The 25,248-nt window shown below is 42.8% G+C and overlaps 2 protein-coding genes across 14 annotated transcripts in view; one reads left to right on the top strand and one right to left on the bottom strand.

Moving 5' to 3' along the window:
• The window catches only part of EPHA6 (EPH receptor A6), a 520,880-nt gene that overhangs the window by 178,877 nt on the left and 316,755 nt on the right, over positions 1–25,248 (bottom strand). The window lies entirely within an intron of this gene.
• Positions 4,816–7,496, top strand: LOC139999011 (inositol 1,4,5-trisphosphate receptor-interacting protein-like 1). Its single transcript, XM_072025177.1, has one exon. The coding sequence runs from the start codon at positions 5,587–5,589 to the stop codon at positions 6,634–6,636; it is 1,050 nt and encodes a 349-aa protein (XP_071881278.1). The 5' UTR covers positions 4,816–5,586; the 3' UTR covers positions 6,637–7,496.

Raw genomic sequence — 25,248 nt, 5'->3', positions numbered from 1 at the left:
CATTTGTGCTATTTACCAAGGAAGGATTTATCAGGGAAGCTGAGGCCAAAACCCTTCAGCCTTCATCACTAATGCTACCTGTGATACATATTCTTGGTCAAATGACAAGTATACAGTAGTGCTGCCAATTGTCTCCAGCAGCCTTTGTTCCTACAATATGATTATTAGCCCTCCAGCAGAATTCATTTCATTCTTCCTTTCTTTTGTGTTTGTTTGTTAATATTTCTGTCTTTGTAGGATAAGGGAAGAGACTATTTTATGAGTGAGGAATGTGATAGGGGTTCAGGAGACCTACGTTTATATCTTTTCTGGTCACACTTTAGAGATTTTCTTTAATATCTGTGACTGAGATATCCTAACCTACAACAGGAATGTCAATACTTCCATTACTTCCAGTATGAAAGCACTTCTATGTAAGTGTTTATATGGGGGGCTGTATAAAGGCTAAAAATTTTTAGATTAAGCACAAGTTCACATAGAAAATCTCCAGTAAGTATGAACATAATTTTTTTTTTTTTTAATAAAAAATGTAGTCTCTAATGAATCACTATATTTTAAAGATGTGTACATGGCTGAAACATCTTTGTGTTTATCCTTAATTCGGTAATAATTACCTTTCTTATCATACAAGGCTGCTTCCAATTAGTACAGGGACTAGATAAGATACTTGATTCTTCACATAATAGAGTTTCTTATCTTCCTAATCACTTCAGTGGTAATTTACAGTTATAATGCTTGGAGGGTATACTATTACTGGCTCGAACTTTGGAGTTCAAAGTTGAATATGGACTTTTCCTGACAAGGCATTACCAAATTAACAACTTGGGGTGTAAAATAATGTTTTTAGTTTATATTCTTACACTAGTTCCCTAAAGGTTTGCATTCAAAAGACAGCATACCAGTACACTTCTTTTGAAGCACTTCATTTACTGAAAAAATATGCCTCCAGCAAGCTATAATTACTATCTTTCCCTCCATTTTAAATTCTTTCCCCTTGCATATTTTCTTTGCTTGCTCAGAAATGGTGGAAAGAAGCCAAGTGAACTTAATCCCATTATTAAAAAACAGATTCTGCTACAGTGTTCTGGGCTAAAGGTCATGGCAGATGTAACCCCCAAATCTCTTCCAGGCTAAATGCAGATTCAACATCATTTTTTTCTACTACGTTCCGTAACACAATTCTTTCACAGAATCACAGAATTTTACAGAATTTCTATGTTGGAAGAGACCGCAAGATCATTGAGTCCAACCTCTAACCTAACACTAACAGTCCCCACTAAACCATATCCCTAAGCTCTACATCTAAACGTCTACATCTAAAGACTTCCAGGGATGGTGACTCCACCACTTCCCTGGGCAGCCTGTTCCAATGTCTAACAACCCTTTCGGTAAAGAAGTTCTTCCTAACATCTAACCTAAAACTCCCCTGGCGCAACTTAAGCCCATTCCCCCTTGTCCTGTCACCAGGCACGTGGGAGAACAGGCCAACCCCCACCTCACTACAGCCTCCTTTAAGATATCTGTAAAGAGCAATAAGGTCACCCCTGAGCCTCCTCTTCTCCAGGCTGAACAAGCCCAGCTCCTTCAGCCGCTCCTCGTAGGACCTGTTCTCCAGGCCCCTCAGCAGCTTCGTCGCCCTTCTCTGGACTCCCTCAAGCACCTCAATGTCCTTCTTGTAGCGAGGGACCCAAAACTGAACACAGTACTCGAGGTGCGGCCTCACCAGAGCCGAGTACAGGGGGACGATCACCTCCCTAGCCCTGCTGGTCACACTGTTTCTGATACAAGCCAGGATGCTCTTGGCCTTCTTGGCCACTTGAGCACACTGCTGGCTCATATTCAGCCGACTGTCCACCATCACTCCCAGGTCCTTCTCTGCCTGGCAGCTCTCCAACCACTCATCTCCCAGCCTGTAGCTCTGCTTGGGGTTATTGCGCCCCAGGTGCAGGACCCAGCACTTGGCCTTGTTGAACTTCATGCAGTTGTTCTCAGCCCATCGGTGCAGCCTATCCAGATCCTCCTGCAGAGCCTTCCTACCCTCGAGCAGATCGACACACGCGCATACCTTGGTGTCATCTGCAAACTTACTGAGGGTGCACTCAATGCCCTCGTCCAGATCATCGATGAAGATATTAAAGAGGACCGGCCCCAGCACCGAGCCCTGGGGAACGCCACTAGTGACTGGCCTCCAACTGGACTTGACTCCATTTACCACAACTCTTTGGGCCCGGCTATCCAGCCAGTTTCTAACCCAACGAAGGGTGCGCCAATCCAAGCCTAGGGCAGCCAGTTTCTTGAGGAGAATGCTGTGGGAGACAGTGTCAAAAGCCTTGCTGAAGTCAAGGTAGACCACATCCACAGCCTTTCCCTCATCCACCTTGCCGCTGAGTTTCTCTCTAATCTGTTGTTGGTCTTACGTATGAAGACAATAATTATTCACCCATACAATTTTTCAACACTACAGATTTTCTTTCACTTGCAGAACATGCTGCCATTCATTATTTTACAAGCTTGAGACAGAAGCACTCCTAGATCTTTACTACTAACAGGACTTGCTCAGTCCCTGTTTCTTCAAAACGGATTATATCAGTAGATATTTAAAAGAAATTCTTTAAAATAAATCTTACCACCTGTCAGCCTGTATGGCCGTTCTGTTCTGTCTGATGAGGTGTATGTGCGAAACACAACCTCAAAGTTTTTATTTTTATATTTTTTTAAAATATTTTGCATAATTACTACTACAGTAAACAATTTAAAATATTTTAATGATGTTTCTTTAAATTACATTAGCTAAAATAATCACACAAATCTGTTCCAAAAATGTATGTTTTAAGGAGTTACTTTATATGCTCTGTATTTCTGAACCAAGCAGGATAACTTCAGTTCAAAAAAGCTCAGTGGAAATGTGAACTTTCAGGAATCGTATGCAAACCAAAAAACCTGTAAAACTGGAAAGAGTCCCCTGCCATATAAATGGAAATAATGTCAAATCAATGCTCTCCCACAATCAAAGGGATTTGCACCATAATAATCAAATTCTTGGCTCCTTTCCATTGCCTTTTATTGCTGGAGCTGCCAATATGTGGTTTAAAGATGTAATAGATCACTGGGAATCCTGCTGAGGGGCCAGCTCCCCCAAAATTAGAGGTTCGCTGTCCTTGCTTGGCAGAAGACAACATTATGGTTGTGTGGCACCAGCATATGAGCTCAAGTCAGGTAGCAGCATATATAGCTGAATCACACAGCAAGTGTGGAGGAATGGGTTAAGTGAAGTAGGGCATGTGGATGTTGAGCAGTTAGGAGGCAATGGGCTAGTGAAGTACAGTACTTAACTCCTCTGAGCCTGGGCGCACGCAGCTGGCTGAGAGCCAATCAGACTCAAGGACACGATGCCCTTGGGTGATCGGGAAAGTCCCTAAGGCGGGAGGGTAGCTAAAAGAAGGAGGAACTGTCTGAAAAGCCCGGGAAGTGTTAGCCAATCCTGAGCTTAGTTTTCGCAATATGTATGAGTTGATTATGTTCGAACTAGATAAAAGGCGACTGAGCTATCCATTAAAGTTGAAGTTCACTGTTCACTTATACTGAGTGTCTGTGTCTTCCTTCCGTCGACAACAAGCAAGAACATGGTATCAGGTACCATAATACCCTTCATTTCATCTCCTTCTCCCAGGCATTTTGTTCTGGATCAGGTGATGGGCTGCTTGATGGCACCAGGAAATGTGTAAGAGGCCCCCTTGCCCCAAGTAGATCACTTTCCTTCCCATCACCTGTTATAATGACTGTAAACCCTGCAGCAAAAGTAACAGGATACGTGTTCATAAGCAGAAATTTTTCTGCTTTTGCAAACTCAAATGTTACGTGCTGCATTGCTCACAATTCCTCCTGACTCAGATGTTGCCTCTCTTTGCTGTATACCATTTCAAATCAGTGTACATGCTTCTGGGGAACCACTCCTGACATGCAGGATTCCTCCTAAAAATGATGTCAGGGTCGCTTATAAAGTTTCCTTTCTAGGAAATTTGTGTTAAAAGAGAAGGAGGTGGAAGAAATTGGTTTACCAGCAGAATCAGATTGCAACTATAATGCTGTTAATCAGCATGAAAAAAGATGTGCTGCAGCCAATGTGTTATGTGAGTTATAAATATCGTGCCAGCACTGCTAGGTGCCCTATGATGCGGGGACAACCCGTGGTGACACATTTGTCCAAAGAACCTTGTTTTCAGATGCCTAATGTAACCTGGGAATTGGTATATATTTATTGGAAATACAACTTGAGGTTAAGAAGGCGTCATTTATTGCAGCAAGATGTCATTATGGAGACAGAGCTGTAAGTAAGTCTCATTCAGCAACAACCCCTCCAGGGTCAAGTGGAACCAAATTGCTCTGCAGAACTTCCTGCTGCTAAATTGATCACAGAAGTTTGAAAATGAAATAAGCAGGTTAAAAAGCACTAGGAAATCTGCGATCTTTTCACTCCATTAATTGCTAGTCATCCTGGGATGTAACAGACAAGCCTAAAATGTACAATAGTTTGAGGAAATCTTCCCTGCTCTTGTTTATATCAAAATATGAAACTACAGATTGTAGGTCATTTTCTGTCAAACAGTACTTCACAGGTCTGAAAGAGGTTTTTATATTAGCAAGAAAATCATAAATATTTTATTTGAACACCTTCTCTGAACCTTCTGTAAAAGCTGTTTGTTGGCATGTGCAGAGAATGTCAGAGCTACTGTACTTTAATATTCACAGTTAATGTAAGTGCATGCAGATGCAGATACATCTGATACTGACTTAAAATGTACATCTTCCAACAATTCTCCCACAAATGTTGGTTATTACAGAGCATTTCCTTTAACAGTGATGTACAATAGATATGCCCTCATAAACTGATTTTCCCAGTGACATTACAAAAAAAAAAATTACATACATAAATGCTAAAACCACTCCAAAGGTATGTTGCTACCTGCTCTTTACAAAAAATAATTAGAAATGATAATAGCTATCATTTAATATGCCTCTGCAAACAGTTTTATGTGCATGGTTTATGTGCATCCTTTAAATCTTTAGTGTGCATACCTATGTACAGAAAAGCACACCCTTTTAAACCCTGGCATACAGACTCACAGGACTGACAATGTGAAGTACTTCCAGAAGACCAGTATGTTACTGGCTTGTACTTGAGGCACATGAATCACTGAAAAGCATTGTTGCTATCAAATGTATGTTAGGTGTTCAATTTCTTGTCAGAGAATCACAGAAGAATAGAATCTCAGAACGGCTGGCGTTCGCAGGGACCTCTGAAACTCATCTAGTCAAACCCCCTGCAAACCAGGATCACCTATAGCACACTGTGCAGGATGGCATCCAGAAGGGTTTTGAGTATCTCCAGAGAAGGAGATTGCAAGGACCTTCCCACAAGCTTGCAGGGAGGTGAGGCGAGGGGGATTGGTGTGATGCGGCTGTGGTGCCCATGACATCACAAAGGATGAGTCACAATGGGGCAGCTGTTATAAGGGCCAGCAGCAGCAGCACCACCACACTGTGGCCTTGGCCGTTGGTGAGTGCAGATCGCACCTCCTGCAAGCCATGGCTCGGCTGATCTTCCTCGCCCTGGCTGTGCTGGGCGTTGCCCAGAAGCCATGGCTGGTGAACGATCCACTGGATAGAGATGACTGTGAGAGAATGCAGCAGTACGCGGAGCAGCTGATTGAGGGCATGGCTCGGCTGGTGCAAGAGATGGAGGAGACGAACCAGCAGCAGATCTGGGTGGCCCTGGGAGCTCTGCTCTTCAGCGCATTGAAGCAGTGGCAGTTCTGGGCCTTGGTCGAGCTCCTTGTCCTGGTCTTTGGGCTCTGCCGCTGGCTCAGGAAACGGAGCTGTGAACCAGGCAGCAGCAACAGCGAACACGGCAGCTCTACAAGAGAGGAGGAGAACAACGATGATGGCGATGACACAGACGAAGACGGTGACTCTGACGACAGCTGGGATCTGGGCAGAGTTTGGGCAGATAGCACCCAGTGGCCGGCGCCGTGCATGGCTGACAAGTGCCAAATGGTGGAGGAGCTGGTGGAGGAACTTCTTGGTGCCTGCCGAAGACTCTCCGGGAACTGTCTCTTCAACCCACGGCTGCAGCCGGCCATCGGCATAGGCTGCCTCTATGAAGGCTGGAGTGCCCGGGAAGACAATGTCCTGTACCGCCTGCTCGTGCCCCTGAGGCCTCCCCCCGGGCACGCCTTCCACCCGGAGCTTGGCGCCGAGGGGGAGATGCCAGCAAGGAAGCCCGGCCTGCGCGTGGAGCTGGAGTGTGCCTGCGCGAGGGAGCAGCTGGTGGGGGACATGCTGTGCTTCCTCCACCACTCCGAGGATGAGCTGAGGAGAAGACAGGAGCCCAGCCTGCTGCGCACCCTCTGCAGCGGCTCCTACCTGGATGTGGAGAAAACCACCTGCTGGTTCCAGGCCTTGGTGAAAGCAGCCTGGGAGCGTCTGCCGCAGTCGCGCCACTGCCGCCTGACGGTGCTGCCCTCCCGCCGCTCCTGCAAGATCAGGCTGGCCAGCGCCTCCAAGAGCACCCTCTCCATCGAGATCACACTTGGGGTGCAGATGGACGACTCGGACTCCTTCCTGAGCCTGGAGTAAGCCGCGGAAGGCTTCACCAGCAGCACGGCGCCACTGCACAGCATCAGTTTCTCCAGCAGCGCAACAGAGACACCTGTCAGCAGCGGGCAGTGACCACCCAGACCCTTGGAGAGACTCCGTTCCATCCAGGAGCTTCAGCCTATGCAGAGGCCAATAATTTGCTCGTGTTAACGTACACTCTGTCCGCATTTGTCTGTGCAGCACTTTGTGGGAGAATGTGGACATTCCCCCTGCTCAAGCAAGGCCACTTAGAGCAGGCTGCCCAAGACCATGCCCAAGATGTGGTAATTACATGATAGGATATGCTCACATCCTAGAAACAGTAATGTTGGAAAAGACCTCCAAGGTCATCTGGTCCTACCATCGCCCTGCCACCAATGTCACCCACTAAACTGTGTCCGTATGTACCAGGCCCAAGAATTGGCCTAATTCAGATATATGTTCCTCAGTAGTTGGCAATGATATCTGCTTCTGGACTTGTTCTCCAGGCCCCTCACCAGCTTCGTCGCCCTTCTCTGGACCCGCTCAAGCACCTCCATGTCCTTCTTGTAGCAAGGGACCCAAAACTGAACACAGTACTCGAGGTGCGGCCTCACCAGAGCCAAGTACAGGGGGACGATCACCTCCCTAGCCCTGCTGGTCACACTGTTTCTGATACAAGCCAGGATGCTCTTGGCCTTCTTGGCCACCTGAGCACACTGCTGGCTCATATTCAGCCGACTGTCCACCATCACTCCCAGGTCCTTCTCTGCCTGGCAGCTCTCCAACCACTCATCTCCCAGCCTGTAGCTCTGCTTGGGGTTATTGCGCCCCAGGTGCAGGACCCGGCACTTGGCCTTGTTGAACTTCATGCAGTTGACCTCAGCCCATCGGTGCAGCCTATCCAGATCCTCCTGCAGAGCCTTCCTACCCTCGAGCAGATCGACACACGCACCTAGCTTGGTGTCATCTGCAAACTTACTGAGGGTGCACTCAATGCCCTCGTCCAGATCATCGATGAAGATATTAAAGAGGACCGGCCCCAGCACCGAGCCCTGGGGAACACCACTAGTGACTGGCCTCCAACTGGACTTGACTCCATTTACCACAACTCTTTGGGCCCGGCCATCCAGCCAGTTTCTAACCCAACAAAGCATGTGCCAGTCCAAGCCACTAGCAGGCAGTTTCTTGAGGAGAATGCTGTGGGAGATGTTGTCAGATGCCTTGCTGAAGTCAAGGTAGACCACATCCACAGCCTTTCCGACATCCACCAAGCTCGTCACTTTGTCATATAAGGAGATCAGGTTCGTCAAGCAGGACATGCCTTTCATAAACCCATGCTGACTGGGCCTGACCGCCTGCTTGCCCTGCAAGTGCCGCATGATGACTCTCAAGAGGTTCTGCTCCATGAGCTTCCCTGGCACTGAGGTCAAACTGACAGGCCTGTAGTTACCCAGGTCTGCCCTCCGGCCCTTCTTGTAGATGGGCGTCACGTTTGCTAGCCGCCAGTCCACTAGGACCTCCCCCGATAGCCAGGACTGTTGATAAATGATGGTAAGCGGCTTGGCCAGCTCCTCTGCTAGTTCTCTCAGTACCCTTGGGTGGATCCCACCCGGCCCCATTGACTTGTGCACATCCAAGTGCCGTACCAGGTCACCAACCAGTTTTTCGTGGATAGTGAGGGCCACATCCTGCTCCCCATCCCCTTCCACCAGCTCAGGGTACTGGGTATCCAGAGAGCAACCGGTATTGCCGCTAAAGACTGAGGCGAAGAAGGCATTAAGCACCTCCTTTTCCTCATCTCTTGTAACTAAGTTTCCCCCCGCATCCAGTAAAGGATGGAGATTCTCCTTAGTCCTCCTTTTTGTGTTGATGTATTTATAAAAATGTTTTTTGTTATCTTTAACGGCAGTAGCTAGATTGAGCTCCAGATGAGCTTTGGCCTTTCTAATTTTGTCCCTGCACAGCCTTGCAACATCCTTATAGTACTCCCTAGTGGCCTGCCCACTTTTCCAAAGATTATAAACCCTCTTTTTTCTCCTAAGCTTAAGCCACAATTCTCTGTTCAGCCAGGCTGGTCTTCTTCCCCGATGGCTCATCTTTGGGCACATGGGGACAGACCGCTCCTGCGCCATTAGGATTTCTCTCTTGAAGAGCGCCCAGCCTTCCTGGACTCCTCTGCCCTTCAGAACCACCTCCCAAGGAACTCCACCAACTGGTGTCCTGAGCAGCCCAAAGTCAGCCCTCTGAAAGTCCAATACAGTGGTTTTACTGGTCCCCTTCCTGGCCTCGCCAAGAATAGTGAACTCCACCATTTGGTGGTCACTCTGCCCAAGACAGCTCCCGACAATCACATCCTCCACCAGTCCTTCTCTGTTTGTGAAGAGAAGGTCTAGCGGGGCACCACCCCTGGTAGGTTCACTAATCAGCTGCGTCAGGAAGCTATCTTCCACTCTCTCCAGAAACCTCCTAGACTGCTTTCTCTGGGCTGTGTTGTGCTTCCAGGATATGTCAGGGAAGTTGAAGTCCCCCACGAGTACAAGCGCTGAAGATTTTGCAACTTCTGTCAGCTGCCTGTAGAACTCCTCATCCATCTCCTCATCCTGGTTCGGCGGTCTATAACAGACCCCCATCAGGACTCTAGCCTTGTTGGCCCCACTAATCCTAACCCAAAGGGACTTGACCTTGTCATTCCCAGCCTTGAGTTCTACAACATCGAAAAACTCTCTAATATAGAGAGCCACACCACCACCCCTTCTGTGCTGCCTGTCCCTTCTGAAGAGCTTATAGCCAGCCATTGCAGCACTCCGGTCATGAAAGTGGTCCCACCACGTCTCCGTGATGGCAACCAAGTCATAGCCTGCCTACTGCACGATGGCTTCCAGCTCTTCCTGTTTGTTACCCATGCTGTGTGCATTGGTGTAGATGCACTTCAGCTGGGCCACTGCCTTATCCTCCGGCCTTGCCATTGTTCCCCCTGGCCCAGCTCCAACAATCCTTGCTTCAGCCCCATCCCCCTTCTTACCTACTTTAAAGCCCTCTCAATGAGCCCTGCCAGCTCCTGGCCCAGGATCCGTTTTCCCCTAAAAGATAGGGACCCGTCTGCGGCCATCAGGCCGAGTGCTGAGTAAAGTGCCCCATGGACGAAAACTCCAAGATTTCTGTGTTGGCACCAGCCCCTGAGCCAGGCGTTTATCAGGTGGACTTTCCATGTCCTCTCTGTACCCCTCCCTGCCACCGTAGGGGATGGACGAAAACACCAGCTGCACTCCCGCTCCATCCACTAACCGTCCCAGTCCCCTAAAGTCTCTTTTGATGGCCTTCAGGCTTCTCTCTTCAGTGTCATCACTACCTGCCTGGACTATAAAGACTATCAAACGAGGATAATAGTCACAGGGACGAACCAGGTTGGGAATCTTTCTGGCAGTGTCCCTGACCCTGGCCCCAGGGAGGCAGCAGACTTCCCTACGGGTAGGGTCAGGCCGACAAATAGGGCCCTCTGTTCCCCTAAGGACAGAGTCTCCCACAACAATCACCCTCCTGTCTTTCTTGGTGGAGGCAGTCCTGAGGTGTGGAGTTGACCTCCTCACCCTAAGCATCCTCCTGGGTACACTTGCTACCTCTTCCTCACCCCCCGGCCTCTCAAGCTCCAGGGCCTCAAACCTGTTGTGTAAGGGCACCTGGGAAGGTGGGGACGGAAGGGGAAGGCATCGCCTCCGATGTTGAGCAGGGACCTGTTTCCATTCCTCCTCAACTCCTAGGTCCCCTCCCTCTACCCGACGGCGACAGGGCAGGGGGTACACCCCCATTTGGGGTGTCTCACCCTGGTACCTCTCCTTGAGGCCCTGCAGGGAGTTACTCCACAAGTCTATCTCGTGCTCACACTCCCTGATATCCCTCAACCTCTCCACCTCCTCCTTGAGCTCCGCCACCATGCGGACCAGGTCATCCACCTGCTCGCACCTCATGCACGCAGTGTCTCTGCCTCCCGCCGATGGCAGGAACAGGCTCAGACACTCCCTGCATCCGGTGACCTGAACTGCTGTATTTTTTAACGGGTAGTCGGTCTGTGTGTGTACCGACTTCCTGGAGGGTGCACCGTGCCTGGTGCAGACCATTATCACCTAGCTAACCGCTGTCGTTAAGGAGGTGTTCGTATGGCCGTGGGGAGAGCTCTGCCCTCCCTGCTCGCCCTGCCCCCGCTGGCTAACTGCCGCGCCACGCCCTGTTTGCCCGTCCTGGTCGCCGCGCTCCCTAGGGGCAGCTTTTGAACGGCCGGGCAGGGGCCGCTGCTGGCTCCGCCTACGCCTCGTCAGCCTCCCTCACGAGAGCTGCGGGGTCGTAGCGGCTCCCTCAAGTAGGCTCGATGCCGGAAAAATTAGCCCCGACTGGCCCGATCCCCCGCTCCGCTGCAGAACGCGTCTGCCCCGGAGCCGATCGCCTCGGCAAAATAATGATTGTGATCACGAACTATTAGTGCTGTTGGTTTAGCTACTCCAGCCATGGGTGGTCAGAGAGACTGTGATTGGGTTTATAACTTTCATGTAATGCAAGTTGATCTTCCCCTGAATTGTCTTTCCAAAAATTTCCACTTTGACTGAATGTATAAAGACTTGAGGAAGAAAGCCTGTTGCATAATTAATTCATTGGCTCTGGCTGACAAGAGAGGATTTGGTTGATCTCAGAATGCATTCCTCTTCCTGCAACCGCTTTAAGTTTGATGGTGTTTCATTATCAGTCCTCACTTTCTGATCAGTTCCTTTTATATTTACACCACAGGATTCAGTTACTTTAGGAATCTAATTCAAATGGGATACCCAAAGTTAGGAGCACCAAGACCATATACAAATAGTGCAGGCAGACAGTGCCTCCAGATGGACAGGCAGAGCACTGATCTTAGATTTCTAAATAAATAAGCACCCCATGCCTTCTTTGGTGCCTCACCAAGCAACTGAGGTTCACAAACATACCTCCATGAGCTAAATGGGATTTTGTCCCTTAGTGCTGCTTGTCCAGAGACAGACAATGTTCCCTTCTTCCAACTTCACACAGTTAAACAAGACCTTAGAAAACACAACTAAGCCCATTCTCTATTTATAATCTGAAGATTATAAAACAGCCCATCTTAAAAGCGTTATGATCTCAGGCTGTCTGGTCTGTGCCCTGCATCTCTTCTCAGCATCTGGACTGGGAAGACAGAGCTGAGCCACAAGGCGTCTCCTAGTTCCTTCTGCAGAGATGAGAATGAGTGAGACTGATGTTACTCTTCTCCCATCCAGGACCTCCGGAACACTTTGTGCTTTCTCAGACATACTCTGCATATCTGCTAATGCACCTGTTCTGCTGGAAGAAGCATGTGCTGTGTGGTCCTAATTTGTACCTCAAGCACTGACCTCAGTGAAGCCACACAACAGAACAATGGAAGGAATATAGCCATGATGCATACACTTGTATGTTTAAAATGTACTGCCTATCTCTACATTCATGCATGCATTTTACTTTAAGCTACATCTTCTATAAAAACAAATCCACACACAGAACTGCACTGACATAAAAGCTAATGAATTTTGCTTATAAAAGTATGCAAATATGGCAAGACTTCTAAAATACTGAATTATCTTTCCTCAACCAGTAGGAATTTCTCACCTCTAAAACAAGTTCACAAAACTACCTTACTGTTGTTTTTTTGTTTGTTTGTTTTTAAGCTAAAAAACACAGTACCCTGGTCCATTTGACATCCCCATGTAATATCTTTAAAAAAAATGCTTTACGATTTCATAATGTAATCTTTTGCATCAGAACCTCCCATCAGATATTCAAATAAGTCCTGTTGTAACATCTCTACACCAATTTCAAAGACACTGCTTGCTTCCTTTTAAAATAGGTAGAAACATGAGCATGGTACTAGAGATTTCAAGATAACAACAATCACTATTACCTCACGTTTTAGTAAACACAGTCCTGAATACAAAACTACCACAGCTGATAAGAACAGCTGATAAGAGGCATTTATTGGCATCCTTAAGTAATTGCAACTAGAGAGTCTTATAGCAAGGAGGACAATAGTTGATATATTTCGATGCTTATACTGCTTGATGAAATAATTATGAAAATTTTGTATCTTTAAGAGTGATTTGTATGTGGCATTCAGAATAATCACTTGTAAATATATTTGCTGTTATGCTAAATATATAATTGAAATACTCAGTTCGTATAATTCCAGTTCAAGTGGCATATATGCGCTGTTCTCAGCATCTGAGGCATTCATATGCTACACAATCAATTCACAAGTTTAAAGAGTTCTTATATGTATCTTGTTAGCAAGCTATCTACACTTGTTCTCTCATGCTGAGCACAGCAGGGCTACCGCCAGCCCCCTGATCCCCCAGCTGACTTCCAGCCCTGCAGGAGAGTGCGGTGCGGCCTCAAGGATGCCAGTCCTGCAGACTCCCATGCTCCTGTCATTGCTGATGGGCAGCCTGAGGGGCTTTAGTCGCAGTTAACCCTCACTGATATTATCATCTTCCAGCCCTGGGGGTGGCCTAAGGCTGAGGATCCCCCTGTTTGTCCCAGTCCTGACCTAGCTCTCAATCTCGCTCCCTGCAGCTGCGTGAGCGCTGGCGTTGAGCTGCTTGGTGGTGTTTGGGTTTGTGGCTTCCCAGATTCCTGGGATCTACTAGGCATGAGTAAATACGAGTTTGTTTAACAGGAAGGCATGCTTTATAACCTGCTGGAGTTTTTTGAAAGTGTCAACAAACGTATGGTTAAGGGGAATGCATTTAATATAGACGACATAGATTTCTTAAAGGTTCTTGACAAAGTCCCTCACCAGAGTCTCTTAAAAGAAGAATGGTCTTTGCATGGATGGATAAATAAATGAAGACAGAAAACAATGGGTAGGAGTAAATGGTCTTTTTGTTTGCAGTGGGAAAAGTTTGCCAGGAGCCTCCTGCAATACATTTTGCCTACACTGTGCCGTTCAAGTTGCTCATAAATGATCTGATGAGATGACAAAGTCTGCTAAACTCATCAGAGTAGTAAGAAAGGAGTACTAACTGTGAAGAACTATGGAAAGACTTTATGAGATTGAATTACTGGTTAATAAAATGGCAGATGAAATTTGAAACAGCAATGCACATGCCAAAAAATACCCTAATTTCATAAGTAAAATAAGCTCTGAGCTAACCATTCCCATCTAAGAACAAGATTCTGGAGTTGTATTAAACAGATCTATGAAAATGCCAGCTCTGTGTTTATTTATGTAGAAAGATCAAGTGAAATGTTAGAGACTACAAAGAAAGGAAAAGAGAACAAAACTGAACTTCATAGTGCCACAGCACCAGTTCGCATTTCAAAAGCATTTTGAATATTGTATGTGATTTTGGCCCCCTCATCTCAAAAATGATATAGCAGAACAGCATGGGCTTCAGAAAAGAGATGTAATAGTTAGCATATCAGAGAAGCCAAGTGAATTACATGCAAGTGACTCCAGAAAAGATTAGGGCTTTCAAATCTGAAAAGGAGGAGACAACAGAAGGTTAAATCATGAATGACATGGAGAATGTAAGGAGTGATTGTTCATTGCTGCTTCCAGCACAGAAACTAGACAGCATCACATGAAGTTAAAGGAAGTGATTCTCAGTAAAATGTGAAATTAAGCTGCAGAATTTCTTGGCAATGGATGTTATAGATTCCTATTTAGATTCCATGTACTCAATAAAAAAATATTAAATTGCTACTGGGCAAGGAAGTCCTCAAGGTACAACTCGTCAGAGATTAGTTGAGTACTCAGGGAACGCATCCTGTAAACTTCTTTCTCTTACTCATCTCTTATCTTTAGGTTTTAGCTTCTGTGAGAGAGAATATGAGACCAGATGGACCAACAGTGTGTGATGCAGGACAGCTGCTTTTCTGTGTAATCAACAGGAACAGAAAGTGAATGGATGAGGAGAGTAGGGTTGCTGCCTAGCTTGTTTGTCTACCTAATAGTTTGATGAAGAGTTTATCTATATTTTTTTTATTACTATATTTTTTTCACTGTGTGTGGGTGATCCTGTGTGTAGTGCTGGTGACAGGTCTGGTCTCTTCTCAATGAATCTACTGCATGTGCATGGAGAAACTGCTTGCATATTGCATATTGTACAGGATCTGCACAATACATGTATGTGGCATCACCGGCATATCTTAGATGCACTAGATTCATTCAGCATGGAGTCCACTTGCATATACTCTTCATTTTTTTGTATGGAGTCAGCAGGTTTACAATAAACTGAAGAACTGCTAACCACAAATGAAGCACTGCAATAAAACTTATGGAATATTTGCAGGGAGATAGTTGTACCAAAAAGGGGTAAACAGCAATATTAGCCCATCTGTTTGAGGGTGTCATCCAAGAGAGATCTGCATTAACCATGGATTTTTTATAATCACACAAATCTGAAGTAGGTGCTGAAATTAATACACCACTGGACTTATCTTTCTTTTTAAGTCTCACAGCAGCTGAGACATTACTTTGCTTAAAATATGAGCTATACTTCTTAACGTGATTTACTTGATTAAGGAACTCAGCACTATCTTAAGTATCATCACTACAGCAAGCATTTCATTGAATAAAGATGTGACTGGGTTGAAGAACTCACGTGAAAAGATTTATTACTTAATAAAGATTGCTTAGCACATTTAGTCTGGATGTGAATTATAAAACCTTGATGTTCACCATCTATATCCTGCAGCACATAAAATAAGGTGTATCTAGTCCCCTTCCACAGGTCAAAAAATAATAACTGCATTTTGGCTACTGATCAAACAAAAAATATGTAGAGATTGAAGCTGCCCCATCTGTGTTCTGGCAGCAAAGTGGCTGAGGCATCTTGATAACTGAATCAGAGACATGAGCTTGAGACCGGCCTCATCTCGGCACTGAAAGCCACCTACAATTACTTTCCCTGCAGGTGGGAAAGCATCTGTGAGCTGAGCAGCAAAGGTGGCACGTCAGGCTGTCAGCCGCATCACTGGCCGGCGTGTCACTACCTACAGCCCTTTATGTGCTGTACCGACACCAGCCCAATGGATCACCTATGTAGGAACTGACTTTTTGTCTCAACTCTCTAGAAAACAAGGCTCCATAGTGATTGTTTTTAAGTCTGCCTGGCATGTGAACTTAGAAATGCCTAAGAATAGGCAACTCCTGGGCTTTACAATGCGTGACATTTTGTGTCTTCACGGCTACACACACATTTATTGCAAACTGTTTCTAAAATAAGAGACGGCTCTTAGCATGTAAAGGAACAACCAAACTAAAACCTCAGCAATTCATGATTACACTACTATCCTGCAATGGAAAATACACTTTTTTTTTCTTTTTCTTTTTTTTTTCTTTTTTTCTTTTTTTTAATTTTTAAGTTTAAATTGAGGTCTCTTATCCAAGGTTAGTTAAGAAATAACAGTATGAATACAGAGATATACAAGATGACTGAGTCACGTTCCACTGATTTACTGAAAAGCTGTTAGGCAGAGAACACGTAAGGTCTGAATGCGAAGCCCAGTGTCTACTTGTGAAAGTCTGTACGCATTATTTAAGAGGTGAGAAGCAACCACAGTGATACAAGAAAAAAAAAAAAAGGTGCAAAACAGACTTCTGATGAGAAATATTAAAATATACAGCTTTTCACAGAGAACATTTTTATAGCTCTTTATTTTAAGGACATATTTTCACTTCTGCTTGCCACCCCCTAGTACTTTTTTTTTCAACTTTTGCATTCATTTTGGTTATTTTTATTACAAATATATCTATCCGTAACACTTGTGGAAACTCATTAATGGTTATTTCTTGAAACATTTTTGGCTACCAGAAATGAATGAATAATGAAAAAATATTATAAATGGATATAAAATAGAGTCTACTCCTATGTAAGAACCGGTGCTTATTTATACCCACTTAAAGTACAAAACTGCATGGCTTAACCTTGCAAACACGTATATGCTACTGGCAGTATTAACCAGGTGAGCAACCAAAGGAAATGTAATGGATTTAGCCACAAAACCCTGATTATTTCTCTTTTCATTTGTTTTATTTCAAACCTTTTAAGGGTACGCCATGGTGTCAAAGTGGCCACTAACAGTGCACAGAAAGTACTCCTATCATTAGGTTTCCTTTTCTGTACATACCCAGAATTCATCTCAGTCACTTTCAGTCTTTTAACATCCCTCAAAAAAATCGTGTCTTCCTACCCAGAGACAATGTCAGTAGGATTTTTTTTTTTAATCGCAATTATCCATTGAAATCTTTGGGTAAAAAACAAACCAAGAAACGAACAAAAAAGAATAGTCATATAACTTAATCCATAACCTTCAACATTTTTATTTGGGAATGTCTATAGGCTTTCATGTAGCTCATGACTCTGTTCCTTTCTATATGTTAGATTTTTTAGTCCCCACGTGCGCCAGTTTCCTTCTCTAGTTTTAGAGGAGGAAACTAATCCCTGGGACATCAGGCAACTGTGATTGATGTGAGATACTGTTTGATGGAGACCAAAAAATTTCTACTCTGATGATAGCCAAACTTCAGTTTTCAAACTTTTTGATTCTCAGATGGAAAGCAAAGGCTTTCTAAGCAAACAGATGCCATATAGATAAAAATCAACAGTAATTATAATTTTAATTGAAAATCTTTAACCATCTCAGCTATATTTACATCTCTAAATATTCCACTTTGTTCCTGTATGATATATATCTAAATGTCAAGATGACAGAAGATTTCAATGTTGATGAACACATAGGTTCACCTGGGAGCAAGCACACTTTTTTTTTTTTTTTTAAACGTATATTTGAGACACAGGCAGAGTACAGTTTCTGAAGAATTAAGAAGAAACTCTGATCAAAATGATGTACTAAAGTTCTACAGAACTTATACACCACAATGATCAGGGACGGCTGATTACAGCTAGCTTGCTGAATTCAAATTAATCCCAGAACTCCACATGTTGGCTTCACCACAAGCATTGCAAATGAGACATTTGAAGAGCGAGGGGAATTTTCAAAATCAGACATAAACTAAGAATCTTATTCCTGAGACAGTACAAATCTAGTCTCGCGCTATTTATGACATGATAAAAGGAAGCTTTTAAAATGTGACAGAAGGAAAGACTGGTATTGTACATCTGAATTCTTAATCAATGAGGCCATGAAGATTAGACTGTTACCAGGCCTGAGTCACAGATTTATTGCATTTGGAAACACTGATGTGAAGTATAGACAAGATAAATACTGGAGATGACACTAGCAGCTGATATAAGTACTTTGAAGTCCTCAATTATGATCCATTATTTATGATCTAGCAATAAAAGTGTGGATAGGAGGACAGAGTCCCTTTCTCAAAAGCTTGAATCCAAGAGATGAGTAATTAAAGAAAGGAACAGATGATTTCCTGAGAGAGGGCATAAATTGTCTTTTCCTCGCACTTCTAGCAAGCAATCCCAACATTTGGAATGTGTAACAACATTATTAAAATTGCTTTGCATAAAATTATTTGTATCCTAAATAATGCATAAGGAGTGCTCATTACTGTTGGGATTATTTTGGACTAATTCAATGTCAGAAAAATTACTCTAACCAGAATCAGCAGGATATTGGACTCTGCACAATACACTGAAGCTGCCTTGCATATACATTGGTTTGGGTCCAGTAGCCCTTCATTACAGTCACAGAAGTTTTTATAGCAGCTGGAGAGCCTTATAACTGAAGGTATAATCTATTACATCTGAAGATTAAATGTAAATTAATACTAATTTTCAAATGTACGTATTTGATCATGCAACCTGGATTTCCAAGTGTACTAAGCTCTTACAGCATCCAGATGGAGTTACAGCTGCCCAGCTCCTCTGCAGCGCAGGCCATGGGCACTAATTAGAATTTGGAACAACGACAGTAGCCTCTGCATGTTTACACTGACTACCCAGGGTAAGCTTTCATTAAAGCTACCTACAGAAATAAGTATATATGATCTTTAAATTAATCTTTCCAGAGCACCTCACCAGTTATACCTAGTCAAGATTCTAAGACTACCGTTACTGAAGTGGTCAATTTAATCCTAACAGCCATTCTTCTGAAAGATGATGTTGAATACATCCTTCTCCAGTACCTGAAATCTTCATGGGTTCCTACCATAATTAAGAAAATGATATAGGTACTTAGAAATTCGTTTTCTGTTTTGAGCAAATATAAATGTAGGGAAAAAAAACAAGAATAACAAAAAACTTCTGCAAAATAGCAATTTTAAATATATAAAAATATATCAAAATGTAGAAAAAAGGCCAGTATTTCAAAGAAAATTAAAAATATATATGTATCATTTCTTCACTGTCCATTTCAATTAGCAGAAATATTTTACTTAGTTACATTTGTTTGCCCACTGATCCAAAAAACATTACTAAATAAAGGCACTCCATTGTGTCCTTTGAATTTGACTTCAATGTAATCAAAATCTGTTACTCTACATTTAAATCTTTTTGCAAACACATTCATTGCTCATTCTGAACAATGAACTGCAGCCAAAATGAAGGGACATAGAGAAATTTTGATACAGGATTCAGTGGAGGAAATTCATACTGCTCTTTTATTTGTCTCTGCAAAATGCTGAAACCATTCCTAAATTTAATACTTAGAAAATATTAAGAATAACTTGGAAATCACCAACATCCACGCCTTTTATATCTGTTTAGTGGTAGCTCCAAAAAAGCAATCCATTGTCTAAACTCCATAGGGTTGTGTACAAATCGGAGTTTTCTCTCCTACAGCTAAAGGTTTAAAACTCTAAATTTCTTAGTAATTGCTGCACCAATGATGATCTATTTTCCTCCTTTTATTTGGTTTCTATTTTTGAGTAGGAATACAAATTTCTAAATGCTGTTCATTGATTCATTGTTCAAATGGGTTACTGTTTCTACTTTGCTATCACAGCTTCTTCCCTGAATCTTTCAAGACTCCAGGTAGATGAATTTTTCTGTTTCCAATGCATGACTGTAGCAAGGACAGGGAGTTTGAAAGGGGGCCAGGAGGACATGGGTACTTGCTCTCCACTGTGGGCAAACCACTGGTGCCAATGTGGTGACAGCGAACTGGGAAGTGTCTCCAGGAGGAACAGCACCTCAGCCAGCAAAGTGTTTTTCTGCAGTTCTACCCAGCAGCACCAGCAGAGTTTCTCCATATACTTCTGTGGCAGGAGGCTCCACTCCTCAGAGATCCTCTTGCAGGATGGTGTTGTCCACTTCTACTCAGAAGAGATTTAAGTTATTTTTAATGTGTGTCAAATGATAAACATGCATAAGCAAAAGGCTCTGACTCCATCAGAACCCAACTGAAAAAAAATCTGTCCGAAATATTCTCACTTTGATATCATTGTTCTGACAAAACAGGTATATTTCTTGGTTATCAACATGAGAGCATATTTTTATTCATGCTACGCTGTAAAGGATTTTAAATTGCCTACGAAGGGGCGGTGGGGGTGGGCAGTTTGTTCTTCACGCCACCATCCAGGTGGCCTCTTTAGCAGCAAGTTGGCTCAAGCACACGCTCCAGTCTCAAATTGTTGTGTGTGTGCTTCTGTGGCATGCTAAGCAAATCCTGCCATCCTCTTCCAGCTCTATCAGCTAGCATCTTTCAATCAACAAATTGCACTTTGGCACGAACAGAAGGTTGAAGATGGACTTCTGCCACCCTCCCAGTCCCAAGCTAAATAGCTATGAACATATGCAGAGTGTGTTGTTCATTTTTAGGGTTTTATGAAGGCACATTTAATTGTACTGAAAGTGCAATTGATGGAAAGTGAGCTACAGATTGAATAGGCAGTGCAGCAGATGTACAAGGTCATTCAACAAGGACTACTCATTACTTCAAATTACCACCCTTGAGGAGAAATTGTAGTATATGCCAGGATGGAGGCTTGCGCTCTAACACCTCATATTTCTGTTCCATCCCAAAGGCCATCTTTGTTGTCTCACAGATAACGTTTCCCAATTAGAATGTGCTACCTTAAATTGCAATGACTCGATGGCCATTTCTAGTATAATTCAGGTATGTGAAGTATGCTACTACTGCTTCCATTCATTTTAAGAAATAAGTTGCTAGAAGTTGCATACAGTGCGTTCGTATGTTCACAGACCTGTTTCTGACCCATTTGGCAATGATGACAGACAGACGCCTTGCTCAGTTTTAAATCACATTAGTGTTCTATTTTCATTTACCTTTTACTTTCATAACTCCTCATTGAATTATAGTCCGACCAAATTTGTCAGAAAAGAACATAACTAGCTCAACAGCTTACAGGGTTTGACAGCTTTGGAATTTTTGCTTCGACTTACTTGACATTCATGAACAAAGACAGGTATTAATTACCCGGACACCATTAACTACACCACTTTTTCAGTTCTTCTGGAATCAACAGTATACTACACAAGATAATTCATCATCTTTTTGCAACAACTGCTGCTTCCCAAAGAGCAGCCATCACAGCTTTCATACTTTTCAAGCATTTCCCAGTGAGCTAGAAGGGAAGCATTGCTCTTTCCATGTAGGAGAGATGTAAATTTAGGTGAGATGGAGTCAATGAGGCATTATATAAAGAATGCTCTTTCCAAGACTTCTTCCAATTTCATTTAGCAGAAAGTCAGATTTCCTGTCGAAGGAGTACTGGCCAGAAGCAGAAGAAAGTGACAGCAATTAGCTCAGCCCATAGTTACGTCCCTCTATACTAATCAGTTCTCTCTCTAATATGAGAAAAAAAGAAGTGCATTTTCCTCAGTACTGTTTCTGATGTTTGTGGTGGGAAATTACTGTCAGATGTACTTCGTGTACTTCTACACATCTTCTGGATTTACTGACCTATGGTAACATGGCCATCTCACAGTGATGATTCTCACAGCTGCTTGAGGAAAGCAGTCTTAGTTTTCCACTAAATCTTTCTGTATCTAGATTAAATAAAAAAGATGCCTTGAAGTCCCAGATGATTATTGTATACTTGAACAAAGCTGATTTTAGGCAGCTGTACCTACTTTTGCAAAGATGAGTGCTGCTGTATTTACAGTCCAGCTGCTTTGCCCTGCCAATGCACAGGCTAAGGAGTTTTGCCTTCAGGGGATGTGGCTACTTGCCTGTGGGACCTATGGATGTCACCTCATCAGCTGATTTCTCGCCTTCTGCAGCACTACTTTGCACCGGTGGCACACAGCCTCACTGCCTTCTCACAGGGAGGAATAGGTTACATGTTCTGTCCATCCCTTCAGCGGATGCTTTTCTGGCCCCTCCAAACCCCTTTCCAAATCACAGTCTTCTTTCTCGGCAGGACCTTTAAAGAAAATACGTTTCCTTTCCCTGTTGGCTTTTTAGACTGTTGTCTTCTACACAGCAAGCCTTTTTGTTTAACAAATGCATGCTGTGATGGTGTATGTCATGACATCAAGAAAGTTTTTACTGTTTATTTTTGAAGACACAGCAGAGGTGCCTTCAAGTAAGAATGTAAAAAGTCTTCAACATTTCTCTGAAGAACTTCAAGTTGGACAGAAAATGTTAAAAGCAACAGAGAACGGTGAAAACCTAGGGCATAACTTAAGATTTACTACTTGTATTGGTCAAGACAAATCTCAGGAAGTATGTAAGCTACATAATCCTTAACCTTGTATTTTTGTGCTAGAATTTAGTCTAGGGATGCTGACAAAAGAATACGATAAATACCATGTTTACTTATAGGAGAATGATGGCTCCTATTCATATCACCTTCAATCTACATATTCAGAACTGCTGATCTAACAAATGCCACGGAATGAAAAAGAACTGGGCATCAGCAGGAATAGTGTTATTTGCAAACACTTCTTCTGCAGAAAAATGTCAACCTTTTTCAAGATAACTGACTTAAGTAGCTGTACTTTGAAATATTGGCTAATATCTTCCAAAACATGCTAACTAATTTTCCTGAAAACTGAACATATATATATATGTATATATATATTTGTTTTCAAAATGCAAAAGAGAAAGTGTAAGAAAATGATTTACTGGGTACATTTCATAATGTAACTGATAACACTTATCCTGCATGGTTGCAGAACACCCAGTAATTACGAAGAGTGGAGTAAATTTTTCTTTCTCATTTTCATGTCATCCCATTTCTTCAAGACCTGGCATCAACTACATTTATTTATGAGTGGTCACCTATAAATCTCATGATAAGAACTGTTTCTTACAACCCAAAGGCCCGAGATAACACGCTCATTCAAGAAGGTATTTTTATCTGTGTGCTGTGTACATCACTGTGATGAACCATTTTTACTATATTGAAGTACTACAAGGTCTTCAAGAGTATCAATCAGTCAGCAGATACACTCTCTGGAGGCTTTATGGTTCTTTAAAATGACACACAATGCTTAGTTAGTCTATGGACTGCATGGCTGTCACAACTGATAAGAGCTCGAGTCAGTGCTAGACACATGCAGCCTTATTTTGTTTTTCTTCCCTCATTCTTTGTCACTGTTTATCTCTGTTTTGCAATACTTAGTTTTTCTAGTGGACAAATACAGTTCCTAATAGTAATATGACTTTCTGCAAAATGTTAAGAGCACCAAAGTAATTCCATTTTTTTTTCATTTTTCCCATACATCTGACTGATATACCACTCAAAAGGCATCCAATCAAGTGTATGACACTGCAATGCCATGTCTTGTGGTTTGTAAGATGCACTCTGATCAAGAAATGGCTAGAAACAGTAGTAGCTGTATCAAAATACTGCAAGAAGAAACCATTATGTGAAAGAGAAACATTTTGAGTCTATGAGCATTGCCAGTGTTCCTTCAAAAGCAAGTTATAAAATGATATAATAACACACAGAAGCATTTGTTTTGTTTTGTTTTTCAGAGGATGCTCCCTGTGCACTTAAAAAAAATAAATCAAACTTTTCTCTAATGGAAGGACATTAATGGAATTACCGCAAAGACAAAAATAAATAACATGGTAGAGGTTGGTGGTGTCATTTTATTTCCTGATAAACAGGTAGGCACACTGAGTAGTCGCTACTAGTAAAGTAGCAGTTCTGACTTAAGTGTTATGGATGAGGACAAACTTTCTGAAGTGCTCCATTTATATTGGAGTCAAATTATACCGATCACTGTCACAGTTGGAACTCAAAGTACTGCTGCTTGCACTGATCTTGTTTTCCAGATTAATCTGAGTTCACCCTCAAATTCTGCCTACAAAAGCACTACAGTCACTAAAACAATTTTTACAGAGAACACTTTCCTAGCAAGCGAGTAAATAAGATATTCCTTTCTACTAGACATTTATTAGCTCCCATTGTTCTTGAATTTTCACTTTGCTGCGCCCATTTCAACTTATGAAGACATTGATAGTTTATGAAAAAATGTATCATGTTCAAAGTCTCATTTTGAATGAACTCACTATCTAGTCTTTCATCAAGTATACAGAACTGCAGAACATTCTTCCAAGAAGGATGTTCTTTTACAAAGAAACCTTACTACTGCAATGGTTTTACTGCCATTACATTATTCTTAAAAATACATATTTTCGGTTATAAATTGTACACAGGTTATTCAGCTGGCTATCTATAACTTTTGTTTCTACATTAACTCACAAAGTACTGAGAAATGAGAGTACTGCTAATAAAAATGGAACAGTGCAACAGACAATGAGGTAGCTCAACTTCTATATAGAAAATTATTAAATGAAGGTCTATACGGCTTGGCATAATCTGATGCAAATATGGCTACAATGAGTGCACTTTTACAGAGTAAAGAAACACATCACTTTATAACTATGAAACCTCAAGGAAAGAAACTGAATAATCTCATCAAAGGACTGAATGTTAGGTGTACTGGAGCCAGCAGTTCATAAAATCTTGTATTTCAAATTTAGATTAACTTCTTTTACAGAATATTAAATTTTTATTTGCTTAGGGGCATCCCTTTAATGTCACGAGAATGTTAGTAGGAGTTAATAGAAGAAATTTTGTATCATCAACAGTGAAGAAAATTGGATCCTAGCAAGTGTATTGAATAATAATATGATGAAGAGGACACAGGAACTGGACAAAGCTTTTATGCAGCTACCACCATGCCCAGATAATGCTAGATGCAGAAGAGACAAGGAACAGAGCAGCCTTTCAAAAATTAATTAATCAACCTTCATTCCACTGAGGTAATGCCTTCTTTGTAATGTGTTTTTGCAGGGTTTTTTTGACAGCTTCTCCTCACATAAATCACCACCTTAATTTCAGCTCTCCCTATAGCAGAGGTAAACCCTGCACACCTTACTGTTTCAACAGACATGCCCCATGCCCTGTTTATCATCTTACCTGCATACTTTCCACCAAAACACTTAAACCATAGGGCTGGTCTGTGTGAGAAGCATCTCTCCTCCTTAGCTCTGATGGAAGACTTTCCAGGTAATGTTCCTCATTAGGAAGTAACACCCTGGGAGCGACACTGAGCATTTCAGCATTTCAATGCATTTCTCAAGAGCACTTCAGCAGATGCTGAGGGTAAGCATAGCTTGGGGCAAGATGCTGTGTTGTGGGGTAGGACAACAATGTGGTGCTATATTACAGGGAACAGCAATGTAAAAACTGAGTAGACT

The sequence above is a fragment of the Anas platyrhynchos genome, chromosome 1 (genome assembly GCF_047663525.1).
Source record: "Anas platyrhynchos isolate ZD024472 breed Pekin duck chromosome 1, IASCAAS_PekinDuck_T2T, whole genome shotgun sequence".
In the NCBI taxonomy this organism is placed as follows: Eukaryota; Metazoa; Chordata; class Aves; order Anseriformes; family Anatidae; genus Anas; species Anas platyrhynchos.
Note: the sequence above shows the minus strand (reverse complement) of the source record. Positions and strands in the feature narration are given on the sequence as shown.